At 52.8% G+C, this 15,997-nt stretch overlaps 4 protein-coding genes across 4 annotated transcripts; 1 reads left to right on the top strand and 3 right to left on the bottom strand.

Moving 5' to 3' along the window:
- Positions 1-108: 108 nt before the first annotated feature.
- Positions 109-1,037, bottom strand: NCU07095 (hypothetical protein). The gene has a single exon (XM_955163.2). It carries the CDS (start codon positions 861-863, stop codon positions 297-299), a length of 567 nt encoding a protein of 188 aa, XP_960256.1. The 5' UTR covers positions 864-1,037; the 3' UTR covers positions 109-296.
- A 5,227-nt stretch (positions 1,038-6,264) lies between these two features.
- NCU07098 (hypothetical protein) lies at positions 6,265-9,416 on the bottom strand. The gene has a single exon (XM_955166.2). It carries the CDS (start codon positions 8,758-8,760, stop codon positions 6,700-6,702), a length of 2,061 nt encoding a protein of 686 aa, XP_960259.1. The 5' UTR covers positions 8,761-9,416; the 3' UTR covers positions 6,265-6,699.
- A 2,986-nt stretch (positions 9,417-12,402) lies between these two features.
- On the bottom strand, positions 12,403-15,938 carry NCU07100 (hypothetical protein). The gene is made up of 3 exons (XM_955168.3): positions 15,429-15,938; positions 14,162-15,270; positions 12,403-14,053 (listed from the first exon to the last, which is right to left on the bottom strand). The coding sequence occupies exons 1-2, from the start codon at positions 15,784-15,786 to the stop codon at positions 14,252-14,254; spliced, it is 1,377 nt and encodes a 458-aa protein (XP_960261.2). The 5' UTR covers positions 15,787-15,938; the 3' UTR covers positions 12,403-14,053; positions 14,162-14,251.
- On the top strand, positions 12,884-14,086 carry NCU07099 (hypothetical protein; the record flags this gene model as incomplete). The annotated part of the gene is made up of 3 exons (XM_955167.2): positions 12,884-13,309; positions 13,404-13,594; positions 13,654-14,086. 3 exons carry the CDS (start codon positions 12,884-12,886, stop codon positions 14,084-14,086), a joined length of 1,050 nt encoding a protein of 349 aa, XP_960260.2.
- Positions 15,939-15,997: the final 59 nt, after the last annotated feature.

Raw genomic sequence — 15,997 nt, 5'->3', positions numbered from 1 at the left:
TCCCTCAGCGGCATTGACTGTGGGGCACTTCGGCTTGTTTCGGTCGTGATATCTGAGCAGTTCCTTCCCCAACCTGGCTGTCGCAATTACCAGTAGAGATACATGAGATCAAGATAAACGCGACTTCCATTTCAGTGTTCGGGACCTTGCATTTATCTTCCATGAATTGTCAGCTTGCCCACTACCACCAGGTTCTTCTTACCCGACCATCCGCCGTTCGATCCGGACCAAGCAGTTGCTTTCCGTAAATTACAAAATTCATTACTGTACATTTGTATCCATTACCGTCCCCTGGCTTACTCCGGGACCACCACCACTGGAGTGTACTCCTCCTTCAAGACGGCCCTTTTCCCAATTTCTTTGGGAGTCACGCGGACTGGAGCAGACTCGGGCCTCAAATTGGCGTAGCAGAAACCACTGGCGGCGCACATGAAGAAGAGATCACGGTCAACTCCGCTGTTGAGAGTGACGGAGCCGACGTAAAGATTACCGTCGTTGGTCATGCGCGTGAAGCGGAGGCTGAAGTTGCTGATAGAAGGTCTCTCCGAGTCCGGGTCTGCTCGCAAGACTTCGAATTCCCACAATCCATCTTGTACTGGGGTGCATTCGAGCGCTGTGCCGTATGGCGTCTCGCCCTTGGTTAGGCCGTTCCATTCGATGTTGCAGTTTGCCGTGGTATTGGTGGTGCTGTTCGGGTCCGTGATGGTGGTCTTGATGTAGCTGATGGTGCTGCTGCCAGGTCGACCGGATGGGGAGTAAGTGTTAACTTGCACGATTTCCCAGGGTGTTAGCGCTAGAGCGGCCACAATGTTGCTTGATGTGAGGAATAACAAGATCCCAAGGAGGGCTGGCGGTCGCAGCATGATGGTGGAGGGTCAAGAGAAGCGGTTAGGTGTCGAGCTTTTGGATATTAGATGGCCGAAGTTGTTGAATGGATTGAAGGAGACAGAGCCGATGTCCTATACTAAAATGCAGTCTCTCATGATGAACTCGTATATTCAGTATCGCCAAGGTTCTTGGCGAAAACAAGGCGTTTGTGGCAAACTTGAAGTTGGAGGAATAAGTAAGGGAGGTTGCATCAAGGGAGTACAGTGGGTTTTATTGTCCCACCAAATCCGGGGGACGTCAAATATTTCCAGTCCTTACCCTGAAGGAGCCACAAACCCGGGGTGTGATGCCGGGTATCACTCATAGCAAGCAGGTCAGGTTTCGGTATTGAGCCGGTAGGGTGCTTTATCCGTAACTTGTCATGGTACACAAAGAGATCAAAAGGTCGACAACGGTATGTTACTTGCATGGGTACCTTTATGTTGCCCTATTCGCTACCAGTGTAATGGCATCGCTGTACTTTATGGCATATTGAAGCTGACATTGGCGCGCTTCTTTTGGAAATCGTGCTTGGGGCATAGTATTTCGATGGCCTGGGGACAAGTGGTAACTTGGGCGAGTGTCCTTTGGGAATTATCGCCGAGGACGATGACGGACACTGGACATGGAGGGCGGGAAGGTCCTGATTTACGTTGATTGACTTGGTGATGGGTTTTTGGGTACTTTGTACGACGAGTTTTGGGTTGGGTCTTAGTACCGAATGTGATTACGTTGAGGACTTGGAAGATGGGAATGGCTTCCTTTCTCATTTTCCCCATGTTTTGTTTCGACTTGTTGCGGATGCTTCTCTCTATATCTTCGTTATTACATCCTTTTGTATGGTAACCGTATTGTACTTGGGGCGATGAGTATCACGTCACACAAGGTAAGAGAAGTGAATGTTACGTAACTTACGCAGCTGAGGCAAACCAAACCAAACACCCACGAACCAACGCAAAGGTCGCCTTCTGGAAATAAATAAAGACATTCCCTTGAATTCCGCTCGAATTAGGGTGTTTCAACCAATCTAATGAAGCACATTGAAACACCCCCATAGTTGTATCCAAAGAGCAGAGCGACGTGGCACAGAATCCGTCTGAATAATCTGTCAATATTTTTAGGTATTTAAAATTGCATGCAGTCACCCGTGCCTGCCGTGGTAAGGTCATGGCATCTCAATGTGCTGCCGTTATCGGACGCTTCCGCCCAGGTTTTCTTGCTCTCTGGCAACCGCAAGCGCGAAATGTGTTGCTCTTCCGTACCTTACGTTTAGTTTATGTGCGACTGACCAATGGTGCAAGGCAGTCGTGGAAATCGAGGCAGGCATCACTCACGGCACCTATTACATCTCTCTGATCCAAGTTCACACAAACCTCTCCTTCCTCTTGAGGATTCGCTGCCAAGGGGAATGCGCCCCTGTCCTCCTTGTTCGATCGATCGTCGTAGAGAAGATTATGTTTGGTCCTCAGCTGATCTCGTGGGGTTGGACTAGGCCGACAGCGCAGTGATGCTCTTACCTGCGTGATTCCCAGCATCCAAGTTCATTTTCCCATGTCCATTTCAACTTTCTGCTGGGCGTCCCCAGAATACTGACGGTTCTCGCCAATGCAAAAAACCTCAATGCCTTCAATGCCTCGTTTCCATCCAAGCAAATCGATTACTTCCATCCCCCCTTCTCAAGCCCACCCAACCGCCCCACGAAAACCAGCTTTGACCTCAAAGACCGGCCCTCGAGCGACAACGCAGTCGGACACAAGGCTTTCAGACAGACGCCTTTGATCAAACACTTCGAAAGATCTGGACCAATAGTGGGTACTCAGTATCTCGCCTTCGTTGTAATTTGGAGCTGTGTGGAAGCAGGTCTTCTTGATCCTCGCCAACCGACTACTTTGCAACGCGAGAGAGATAAAGTCATGGCTGAAAGCAAAATATCGAAGCAGACCGTTGCTAACACACCATCAAAGGTAACAATGGACAGACCGCCCTTGGTTCGATAGGAATCATGCAGCAACATCCCTCTGCTCCAACGACAAGCCGTATGACGATTTCCCCGTGTTTCAAAGGGTGAACATCAATGCCAAATGGAAGCGCCACAGCCCGAATGCCCTAAAGAGAGGGAACTCCAGCAGACGTCAGAGGAACAAATAGGAAGACAAAGCTTCAACAACCGATGGAAGCCTATGACGGACTTGCCAACACTGCCATTGGCCCCTTACTACCGGAGTCAGATCTTGCGGCTGGTTGGAGCGGACATGGTCCTTGACCTCCTTCTGGTAACCACACGGTGAAGCGTTTGGGCTCCTTGGGCGTCCGAAGTCGAAGCCCGACCCTCAGATTTTAACAGAAGCTTCTCAAGTTGTCGGCCGCCGTCCCCCTCCCCTTCCACAGTTCCACACTCGACTGCGAACTTGGCTGTGTTGATTGCCTGGCCCAATTCTTTTCCCCGCTCGTCTATCATTGAGTTGGAGACTGTTCTGACCCTCTCTTCCTAGCCACGAAGGCTATCCTGATGATATTGCCTCCGTTGCACATCGGATGGCAACAAGATCCTCGACCACACCATTACCCAGTGTTACACCAAGATTGAGCAAGGGTATGCACAAGGTTCGGCATACTCTCCATTCAGCAATAACCACCCGCGTGGATTGCGTGTCCGGGTGATTTGATTCGACGGTCGAGATATCAAAACAAGGATGAAGTCAAGCGCCCTTCGAAATCCTTGCCGAGGCAATCGCTGCGGCATTTATCAGCCACGTGTGGGCTGGCACCAGAAGCGTGCTGACAGCCCGCTGCTGCCAGCCCATGGAAGTATCCCGCCCACAGCGAAAGATCGACTCCAGGCGTTCATTGTCCTCCTTGAAAGATGGTTGGCCTATTGCTTGTTATCAAAGGTTCGAACCATGGAAAGCACTTACCAAGAGGTAGGCCGAATTCCCCATAGTCTTTTTTTTTTGTTGAAGCGCGCCAGTCATGGTGATACCGGAGGACGAGAAAGTGCCGGATTCCTGTTTGGAGATCTGCCATATGAGAACTGATATAAAACCCTGCAGTCCTGAGTTCTGACAGTGGACATTGCTGGTTATAACGGAAAAGGTCGGGGTGCCGGAGCATCCGGTTGGCTGTCATCCATCAACAACCTCCTTTTCAAGATTGGCTCAGCTGTCCTCTCAACGTCCGCAGACACAGGGTTGTAGCGTAAGCAATCCAGGGCCAGCGTGCGTGGACTGTTTGGGTGACAGAGGGAGCACCTGACCAGACCTGATGCTTGGGACTCAGACAGGAGACCGGCCACGACATTGAATGGAACGGTTCAATGCACTTCCTGCGTTGCCCCGTCGTCACTGGAGCTTGCCAGGACGCTGGGCCAAGCAAAGATTGTGGCGCTGGAGTCATGAATTCTTGGCGCGTCCCGCCGTCGCAATCTGGTTGAAGAACGTTAGGGTGCACGATTTTGTGCTGCAGCTAGTGCTAGCCAGACAGCATTTCATTATGTGGAAGATCAGCCCACGTTTCATCAAGGCGAGCCCAAGGTAACGTGGAAGCCACCATCGGCCACGAAGAGCCCATTCATTTCGCATGGAGTTTTCTCGGCTATCATAAACTCTGCAGGCTCTCATAGGCTACCTCGTCACCGGTCTCCTCAACCTGAGGGCCAGAAGGACATGCCAACCAGACGACGCGAACATACCCATGTTGAACCGGATGAGGCAAGACAAGGATGAGTTGGTGGTGGTTACGGCGCGGCTCGTGCTTATTATCCCTCCCCAACGGCCCGATGCTCCCGTTGTAATAGGCTGCACACCAAGCGACCGGTGAAGCTCGCGATGGATACTCGGTCAAGAACTTCTGGTGAAAGGTTCGGCCGTGTGGCGATAATGTCGTGAGAACGTCAGTCCATTTCCCTTGGTCTTCATTGCTTGACGCTCAGGAGAAAATACTCTTTTCACGGTGACGGACCGCCGTTGGTCAACCGAGACAGGGAGAGCGTTGGGCTGGGGTCCGACGTTACTGTGTTTCCCTGTTCTGTTGGGTTCTCTCGTTATGGCCAATGAGGGCAACAAGTCGGGTGTTCACTTCCGAAAAGCCTCTGGGCGTTTCGTCCTGCTGTCGTTACACAAGTCCATTGACTAGCCAAGTCAGTCGTCCTTGTCGGCCCCAGCTCCACAATGCTTCATCATGAAATAGGATATAAATCCCGAGAAAGTGCCATCAGCCGATCCCTTCTCACAACGCAGAAGCAAGCACAGCATTCACAAGCGCCGCCATCACGAGTACAGATTGTAGGAAAGAGGAAGATACTGCTAGGTATCACTCCACCACTGTCGAGCCACGGCAATTTCTCTCCCTCCTTGACACATTTGCTATACGCAATGCTTCCTCTCAACAACATCATTCCTCAACGTCACATTCCCCTCCGTCTTCAGCAGCTGGATCTGCTAGACCCCAGCGCTGGTCCGCTCTCGATTCCATCCTCAGTCGGCGAAGGCATTCGGAAGGCTCCAGTGAGTGTTGAGATTTCTGCTCCAACGACTTTCGGTTCATGTGTTCACTCGCCATCACCAGGGACTGCCTGGTATCCGCTGTTCGACATGTGCCGCCAACGGCGAGGTTGTTTGGGTTATCCCAGGCCGTGCTTGTGGCTTCTGCCGCACTCCGGCCATGCGGGATTGACAGGTAGCATGTTATGAGAAAGGACTCTTTTGGGGACGATCATGGATAGACGACACTCGCTTTATAGACACTCGCTTTATAGAAGGAAGAAGACATCAGCGGCATCGGGAGGAGGAGTTCAACATGTTTGTTTGTTATGTTTCGGAGTTTTTGAAATGGTACACAGGAAAACTGCTTCATCATGGTCGGTTTGCTGGCATCTTTTGTGTCGTCAAAAAAAAGCATCACGGTCGTTCAAAAGTTTTAGGACGGAATCCTACCTAGTATAACATGGCATCTTATTTTTTTTTCCCGTGGCGGCTTCCGTGCCCCGTTTGCTGTCTGCCGTGCAACACTCCTTGACATCCTGCCTCCCTGCACCACCGGTTCGACAGGCGGACCACGTCGGTGTCACCTCATCTTGATTCCATGTCATCACATCACTCTGTCAGCCCCGATCACAGCAGCAGCACCTTTGCGCGACGTGCCACCGCCGCACGTACTGCGACCAGAACCAGCAGTTCGGGACTGTAAGGCGTGGCTCGAAATAGACGAGAGGCAGCCAGCCTTGTGAGGCTACTTGCTGTGTAGAGGTAGGTACCTCTAAACTGCCAGACAGGTTCCGGAAACAAAAGTACCGATTGGACAGGTAGACGAGGGAGAGACAGCTGGCGCATGTCGGTGTCTCACAGTGTTAATTCGAGGTGCAAAGTTGATCTTGGTCGTTCCCCAAAGGGTACTACTCACGCTTTTCTTTTTTGCCTGGATCAGTGCTCCTTTTGCTATGCGGCCTTGATCGCGGCCATTGGACTAATGCACGTGTGTCTGTGAGCGGTCCATTCAGGGACTGCATCATCCCTTCAGATTCCCTTTTGAGGTCGGCATAAACATATCGACTGGGACATGGAGCTGCTTGGCAACTGAAGACATGCAGGCAGGCAGGCAGGCAGGCATTGTATTGTGTAGATGAAAATCCATTTGATTCACCAAAAAGGGTATCCAACGAATGCAACAGACCAAAATGAAGATACCTCTAGAATCAACAATGCCTGTCCCTAGTACATGTATCAGGTCCACTCAGCCATTCGGTACACACACACCAACCCCAACGCCTGTAATGCATCCTTAGATCATCGTCCCTTGTCATTAACCTCAACCTCTAGAAACTACATGTAGGTGCCTTCAATACCTCCGCTTAACACTCCCCCTCAACACGCCCCTCGCATCCTCCTCAAACAAATCCCCCCACCTTCTTCCGTTTTCACGACTGTTTTCACGGCCATCATCCAAAGCCAACAACCTCGCCTTCAAACTCAACAACTCCGTTCCGCACCGGACTACCCCCGCGTTCGCTCCGGCTCTCAGTAACCTGCGCACCAACTCGACTACTTCCTCTTGCTGTCGCATGGAAAAGGTACTTTCCAACTTGCCGACCAGTAATGCAAGGGGGGTAGCGCCGTCGTCGTCTGTGGCGTCGGGATCGGTGCGCGGGTCGGAGAGTAAGAGGGAGGAGAGTTCGAGGTTTAGTGATTCGGCGGCGTAGTGGAGGGGGGTTCGGCCGCCGGTGGTCATATTGTTGTTGGTGGTGGATGTGCGGGCGTTGGTGAGGTCGGAGGCGGTTTTGGTGTTGCTGGAGGAGAGGATCATGGCGGCGATGGATAAGTTGCCGGAGAGAGAGGCGAGGTGGAGGGGTGTGACGCCCGAGAGGCGGGTGGTCTTTCGTTGGATGGGTAAGGGGGTGGGCCATTGGGGTTCTGAAGTTGGCACTTGGAGAAGTTGCGATTGGGAAGGCTTGGCTGAGAGGAGGTTGGAAGTTGATGCACTTCGTAGTTTTGGTCTCCCTCCTGCGAATTTGTTGATGGGCAGTTGAGCGGGGAGAAAGAGGTCGCAGGTTCCTGTTACGAGGGCACCTGCCCGAAGAAGAATCTCGACGATGCGGTCTTGGCCGGCCATGGTGGCCACGTCCAATGCGCTGAGCCCCTTGCCCCATTTTCCATCGACGCCAAGTGGCAGACTGGTTTTCCTTGCGTCGACCTTGGCGCCGCGCTCGAGGAGGAGGGAGACTGCTTCTGGTAGGCCGAGGATGGAGGCAGCGCAGAGGATGGTGAGCCTTCCTGGCTGTGTTTGTGCTGAAACGTGGGTGGATTCGAATTCGGATGATAGCGTGAGAACGGAGACGGAAGCGTTGGGGTCGGCGCCCAGGTCGAGCAAGAGCCGGAGGATTGCCGTCTGACCTTTTGGACGAGTCGAGAAGAGGGGAGAGCGGAGCACGGAAAACAGGGGGGTGGTCTCGACGGGCTGAGAATCAAGTGGAACTTCCGCTGAGGTGGTAACGGTACATCGCCCGTTAATGGGGACCTTGTTGGTAAAAAGGTGGGTGACGATTTTGTCGATGTCGAGGTTGGAGCAGGCGAGACAGAGATCGGTGATTTTGTCTTGGTCGAATCCGAGTCCCATGCTGGTGCTGCCGGTGACCGTCGTCGACTCGGGGTCAGAGTCGGAGTCGGAACTGGAGTCGGACAGCGAGACAGATGAGGTCCTGCTCGAGAAAAACCTCGTCACTTCCTTGGGTATTCCAACCCTCCACCCACAAATCATGCCACCCCTCTTTCCCTTCCTCTCTAAACTCCTCTCCCTCTTTTCTGCTGCCCTTCGCTGCTCTTCCTTCATTCTCCTCTGTTGTTCAAGCCGCTGTCTCACTGCCGTGCGTTGTGCCAGCGCCAACACCCTTGCTACTAGCTCATCATCGCCCGCCTTCTCTGTTGTCTCTTCCCGCTCCCGACACTCGCACTTGGGCCCATGCAGAACCACCGCCGGGACGCCTCCAGGAAGCAGCGTGGGTACTTGGAGACTTCGGTTTGGCTTTTGGAGTTGTCGGCAATCGCCTTGGGGTCCTTGGCGAGGACGGGATTTCCATCCTAATTCGGAGAGGCGGGATGAGACTGCCAAGCGAGAGAGGGTTGGTTTTGCGGGAGGAGGAGGGGGCTTTTCGAATGCGAATGTTGTAAGCTTGGGGCTGGGTAGCCCAAGGGCGGAAGACAGAGGGAGGTGGGTGGTTTTCGCTGCTGGGAGCGGTAATGTTGGCAGGTTGTCGTCGGAATAAAAGGCGTCGCTGGAGATGGGGGAAAATGATGACGACGACCTTTTGGCCTCGAGGGGTGGTGTCTGTGGTGGTGTTGGTGGAAGCAGGATGGGTCCTGGTGTAGTGATGGTGGCGGCCATGGTCATTGTTGCCGTCGCCATTTTGGGTGGTGGTGTTGCTGCCTGACGTTGTTCACTTCCTCCCTTGACGATGACGATGATAGGTGGTGATAATGTCTATCTGGTACCGGCTGTCGGAGGAAGGCAAAGCAGCATGAAACTATGTCAAGAGGTACCCAAGGTCGGTACCGCACTGCGACCAGCGCGGGATACATATATCGTCGGATCTTGAATTCCACGAGACTCCATCCATCCTTCCCGTCAAGGCTGCTACCCACATGAAAAAAAAGGATTGTCAACCAAGTCCCGACCCCTGGCGGCGGGCCCGGCGCGGCGGTCGTGGTGGTGATGAGTGAGGTGGCACTGCACCTAAAGTCGCTGACACGCTGCAGATAACGCTAAACAACCACAAACCACTGGACAGCTTCGCGACGAAGGGCCCCCCTAACCGCCACTAATTGCAGTAGCGATCGGCCTTACACCCGCCCGAACATCCGATCTGCTTGGGATGTTTGGACTTGGCGTCGTGGCGTCTTCCGACTTTTGCTGTCCCCCCGACCGCCGCTCACCCCCAAGGGCTTCCAGTTCCATGCCTTGTCCCGGTCCGTATGTAAGCGCTAGGAGCATCTTTTGGCTTTTTTAATCTCCGCAAGGCGTAGGCACCCGGATTCCGAAGCGATAGGAGTGCATGTGAAACCATGGGGGAGATTTGGGTAGGAGTTGCGAGGAGGTTCAGGAATCGATAGTGTGTGTACACTAGACATTTTAGCTAGGGAACCATTTTACACAAAGGTCATCGGTTCTCTGGTACGTCATAGCCCGCGTTGATAAGGAAGATGAATACGGATCCTGATGGAGTCCATGATACGTTGCCAAGCCGAGCCGTTCGTATCTCGCTATCTGGGCGCGGGTGAGTGATGCCGAAAATTCGAGAAGCAGAACTTGTCTGAGCAGTGTAAACACTCACTTGTGTTAGCCAAGAAAAGAAAGAAAGAAAAAAAAAAAAAAAAAAAGAGATGCTTCAACTGACAAATCACTTTGACAGCCTCAATCGATCACCATGTCAACAATCACGTCAGCAAAGAAGGCGGAGAGGATGTGGAAAGAAAAAGAGAAGAAGAAAAAAAATAGAGAAAACAACCAATCCGCATCAACCACTTTTCCAGCCACTAAGCAACCAAGCCCACAAGGCTCAGTTTACTGACTGGTTCTTTTCTTCCACCATTTCCACTTTCTCACTTGTTGCACCAACAGGCTGCAACAGCTGCCTGCCCGGGGCCCCGCAACGGATGCAGCAGGGTTCCTGATCCTGATCCATCGATCCCAGCCTCTGCCGCTAAAAAATACTAAAAATGGCCAGTCCGAGTGGGCCTGCCTCGCTAGGTGCCTGTGTGTCTCAGTCAGTGAACACAAAAACCCTTGAGGATTTGTTAGCGTGACACTTTCACTACAACGTCACGGCGGTCGTCGAACAAGGGAAGGGAATGAGAGAGAACTGAATTGATCCCGCGATCAAAACTGAAAAGTCCCACCAGCCGAGGTGTCCCCCACACACCAGACATGTGTAGTGTACTGCATAATTTCCAAAAGTTGACTGCATCATTCACAGCCAGCAGGCAACAAGGAACAGGGCAAGATGCTGTTGATGCTGGAAATGGAAATGCCCACCTACCTACCTAATCAACCTTATGCAAAGTACCGGGCTAACGGACGTTCTAGTGGTAAACGGTTTAGTGGTGATGAGTCTATCTGTGCGCTAAACGCGGCGTCTAGGTGTCTTGGGTAAGCGCGAGTTGTTAGGTGTTCGGGGCTGACTTGTAGGTTGAAAACTGGTGGGATCCATGAGATGAGATGAGATGGGGCTGTTCCTTCGTTCTCATCGTCTCGGAGAGTGGTTGGATTGCGTTATCTTCATGTCTAACATGGCTTGGTGAATTGTCAGACACACCGAAAAGATATCATTAAAACATCGGGCCTTCCTCTGGTCCAAAGGAGGAGAATACCGGAGGAGTCACATCGGCAACTGACGTAACTTGCAGACGACAAGTCCGGTCCGTGAAGAAGCGAACACACGTCTTGGCAACCAACCAGCAATGCCTAGAGACAGTGAATGACAGTGCTCGGGTCCTACAGTAGCATGCGGCAGGGGTCGTTCACTGAAAAGGACGGTGAGTGAAGGAAGGATTTACAGATATTCACTGCCAGACATCGCCGATGGAAGTGCTGAGCCTCAAATGATTCAAGAGATGGAAAGATGACAAGGGAAGAACACTTGAGGAGACCAAGACAGGAAATCCTGTAGCCAACAACGAAGTCTCGCATTATTTCCCCAACGAGCTTTACCGAGCGTCCATCTCTCTAGCAACCAACTCATCAACACCTTCAATTCGCAACAAGCATCGATGTGAACCGTTCCTGCATCACCGATCTAGACCCTTTGCTTCTTTTTCACCTAGTTCATCATCATTATTATCATCTTGAATCTCTCCTGAACGCTTTCTTTCGTTTCTTTTTTTCTGATCCCCTCTTTAATCTCCTTTATCTTGCGTGCCTGCAAGCCACAAAGGCAGTGTAACAACGATCATGATCCCTGAACCATGATCCAACGACCGTGTACATAGGTATGTCGGTAGACACGATTATGGCTAGTGTACTGCCGGCATGCATGCCTGTTTGGGCCACCGATTTCTCCGTATCGTTGGCTTCAAAAATGACTGAACGGCTCTCTCAATGTCAACCTACGCTAGAAGGGAAGAGTCAAGCTGGACTCTACTTGGTGCTTCACATCGCCGACAATTTCCGTGGAGGCATGCATGTCTTACTTACCTACTTACTCGAATGATAGGAAGATAGGTAAAGAACAGGAGGCACGAGTCTTTGGGTTTGCACTTGGGCTAAATCAACAGTCCGGTTAAGACTCCCAGCCAGGACAGGACACAGTAACTTCCCACCTCGCCTAGGTACTCTGCTCAAACGCAATTTGAGCCTACGGTATCGAGCAAACCACTATCTACTCGCAGGTATCCCGAAAAGATCTTTAGACCCTCTTCGATTCGGTTGCCGATGATAGGTACGGTCAAGTTTCATTGGCGACACTCAATTCCTCCAAGTTTGATTACATGTAAGTTGTGGCATTCCACAATGTGTGAATAATTCCATTCTCCTCCCTTAGAGGTAATCTTCCTCTTTCGACAGTTCTCATCATTCTTGACTGGTGAACCTTACCTAACTAATCGAGATACTTGCTTGGCTGACAACCGACGATGCAATCACAAAGCATGTCACATGTGAAGAGATTATAACTAGGTACCGAGACTGGAGCTCCATCGGGTGACGTCTGATAAGGTTCTGATGTGACTTGGTCGTTCATGTAACTTTAGCACCTACACTTAGTCTCGCAATTAAGCATAACTGTAACTGTAACTCTACTCTACCTATCTGGTCTTCTGACTGGAATTTGAACTTGTGACTGTGATACTCCAATCCAACCGGCAAACAAGCCAAAGATCATGCCATGTGACAACTGCACTGTTGGCGATCCTACATACAATTATCAACCAGGTATCTAGTGGTAGGTAGGCACCCTTCCAAGGTTCCGTTCCTGTGGCAAACCTGACCACAATCTTTAAGACAAACCTTATATACCTCTAATCCTTTATGGTCACACATGTTTTCAGAGAGGGGTCAATGTGTAGGTCTTCATTAGAGTATATTGCACCTCGACCTCTCACTCAACACAGATCGCCCTTCCTCGCCAATTAGACTTTACCCCGGATTTAACCACCAAAGTAGACCAATATGCGGCAGTTCACCAAGGCGGGTATATTGCATCTCTTGCTGGAGTTCGGCAGAGGGGGTTAACCAATGGCCATGATACCTGGGCACGAAGCAAAATTCACGGTTGGTTGTAGTTGTCGATGAGACAGACTTTCGTGCCGCGCCTTTTGGTATGTTTGTTGATCTCGGCATATCATGATCCATGCTCTGAGCCCGGACGGGAGGAAAAGAGTGATACGCCTAGAGTATAAGGGGTAATCCGCAAAGCCTCATCCTCAGACGAGTTCCTCTTGCCTCTTCGACCGTAAACCACCAGCCCGGTACCTTCGATACCTCTTTGCTCCAAGACAAACGCGTTCATCTCACAAAGCCAAACCATACCATCACCATGAAGCTCCTCCAATTCCTGGCCCCTGTGGCCTCAGTCTTCGTGCAAGACACCCTAGCCCAATACGCCACAGCAGCCATGATGCGCTTCCAATGCTCCCAACTCTCCATCGAGCGTCTCGACCCGCTCGTCAACCCCGGCATGCTCCCCTCGACCCACATGCACCAAATCGTCGGCGGCAACTCCTTCAACGCCACCATGACGCCTGTCGAGTACGATCCCTCAACTCAGTCCACCTGCACCACGTGTTCCTTCGCCGAGGACTTTTCCAACTACTGGACGGCCAACTTGTACTTCCATGCCAAGAACGGCAGCTATAAAAGGGTGCCGCAGATGGTGAATCTGGGATTGACGGGACAAGGGGGGATCACCGTGTATTATATCCCGCCGTATGATGGGAAGACGAAAGTTACTGCTTTTAAGCCTGTGAGTTTACCTACCTACGTACCCTGGCATCATCAAAGCAAGGTGTGTGTGTGGTGTGTGTGAAGAAGACAAGGTACTGATCGATGTCAAACAGGGCTTCCGCATGCTGGTAGGCGACGCCATGCTCCGGTCTAATCGGGGTATGCAAAGGCAAATCTGCCATCGATGTGAGCATAACATCCAGCAGAGTCCGTTTGGCGGTGCGCCCTGCACGGGCGACGACACCGTCACATTCCCCAACAAGATGTGTCCGGGTGGGATTCGGACTACCATCACCTTTCCTACGTGAGTTCCCCCGCCATTCACCTCGACGCCTCTCCCCTCGAAAACTAACAGGCGACTAGCTGCTGGGATGGCAAAAACGTCGACTCTCCGGACCACAAGTCGCACGTCGCGTATCCCTCCTCTGGCACCTTTGAATCCACAGGCCCCTGCCCCGCCAGCCACCCGGTCCGCTTGCCACAGCTCATGTACGAAGTCATGTGGGACACTCGGCAGTTCAATGACAAGGCTATTTGGCCCGACATGGGACAACCGTTTGTGTACTCGATGGGAGACGGGACCGGGTACGGCCAGCACGGCGACTACGTGTTTGGGTGGAAGGGAGACGCGCTCCAGAGGGCGCTGGATGCGCGGTGCAGTGGCGATCGATGCTCGCAGCTCAAGACGCAGACACCGGAGCAGGCGTTGGCTTGTTTCAAGAAGCAGACGGTGAAGGAGGAGACGGAAGGGTGGGTTTCGGAGCTGCCGGGAGGGATGCAGGTAACTTATCAGTAGAGGACGGGGAGGGAGGAGAAGGGATGGGAGATAGGACATGTTGATTGATGAGAGATGGGGACCGGCCCTTGTTACCTTGTTACCTTATATCCAAACCTACATCCAATCTGTACCGCTGTCGTAATGTCATAACGTCGTCAACCGTTCCGTCCTGCCTGCTGTTTCTCACCTGCTCCCGGTCATGGATCGCCTCCATTCCTTCTTGACCTCCTCCAACAGCCCATCAATGTTCAACACATCGATCGCCGTGCCCGCCAACGCCTTTGCAACCCTCAAACTCCTCTCAAACGCCAACCTCGTTCCCGCACTTTCCGCAAACCCGGGATTATGGGGTCCTGCCCCTCCCGGCCCCGGCGGTATCTCGAACCCGGGCATAATGCTCGGCATCGCATGAGCAATATCGCCCTGGTCCGAACTGGCACCACTCCGGCCTCTCATCTCATCGACATCCTGGTCCTCTGGAATCTTGCTCGGTCCGCCCGCCTCATTCCCATCCCCATCCCTTCCTCCATCCCCTTCCTCGGGCACCAGCGGATTAAAGTACCGCGCATAGCTCCTCGCCAACAACCGATTCGGCACATGATCCTTGTAGGCCATCAGTCTGGTCACCTTGACCTTTGCACCAGTCGCCAGCGCGCCCGCATCGAAGCACCCCATCACTTTCTCAACCAACGCCTCCAATCGTCTCTGCGTCGCGGCCCTCACCACAAAAATGCCTGCCGCATACGCATGGATGATATTCGGCCCCGCCCCGCCATCAGTGATGTGTCCCTGGATGATATCAGACGGCATAGTCTGCTGCCTCAACACGCTAATCCCATTATACGCCGTGATCAATGCGTCCAGCGCATTGACTCCCAGCCACGGCTCTGCTGCGGCGTGTGCTTCCCGACCAAAGTATTCGACCTTCATCCGAATGTAGGCGGTCGTGTGCGTGAGGGCGCAGTCGGGGATGGTGCCGGGGTGGGAGATGAGACTGATGTCGACGCCGTGGTCTTTGTAGGCGCCCGCGGCTAGGAGCCGGATCTTACCGCCGCCGCCTTCTTCAGCGGGGGTGCCAAAGAGGACGACGCGACCCGGGAGAGAGTAGAGGGAGAGGAGGTGGACGGTGGCAAGGGCGCCGGCGAGGGAGGCGGTAGCGATGAGGTTGTGGCCGCAGGCGTGACCGATGGCGGGGAGGGCGTCTGGATTGGAGGTTTTTTGTTGTTAGTTTGGAAGTCTCGGACTGGTCGAGGTCATGGATGCTAGGGTGATGCCTGCTATGCCCAGGCCCGTTGGTCAATCCGACAGTCTAGATGACCGGCGGAAGGGATGGAAACGGGAGGGAAAGAGACACACATACCCATCTCAACGTTAAAGGAAACACAAGGCCCCCGTTTGCCCGTGTCGTAGACCGCAACCCAGGCCGTCTTCATGCCGTATGCCGACCGCGTCACTGTCCATCCTGGCTGCGTCTTCATGTAGGCCGTCAAGGTATAATGGGCAATGACCTCTCCATAGCCAAGCTCAGGTTTGTCGTGGATCTTCTTGTTGATGGGCCATAGCTCCTCGGCGATGCTGTCGATGTAATCGCTGATGTCGTTCAGGAATCGGGGACGTCGCGCCGCGTTGACTTCTTGGTGGGTGATGATGACAAAGTCGTCGTCTTCGTCCATCTCGGACAGCAGCGTGTCGGTCTGGGTGCTGGAATCGGTCGCCATGATGGATGGACTTTAAGTTGGGATCATCGACGAAGATGGAGAACGGGTAGGGCTGAGTGCCGTGGGATGGGAGATGGGAGATGGACACCAGGAACGACACCCTCGAGGACAAGGACAAGGTCTCGAGAGAAATGAAGCCGTCGCAGTGCTTGATGCTGACAGCGAGCAAAACAGTGGACGCCACGTCATTGATGCCCTGGAGATCGCTGAG

Source organism: Neurospora crassa, linkage group VI, assembly GCF_000182925.2.
Source record: "Neurospora crassa OR74A linkage group VI, whole genome shotgun sequence".
NCBI lineage: Eukaryota > Fungi > Ascomycota > Sordariomycetes > Sordariales > Sordariaceae > Neurospora > Neurospora crassa.
This window is presented reverse-complemented; position numbering and strand designations above follow the sequence as displayed.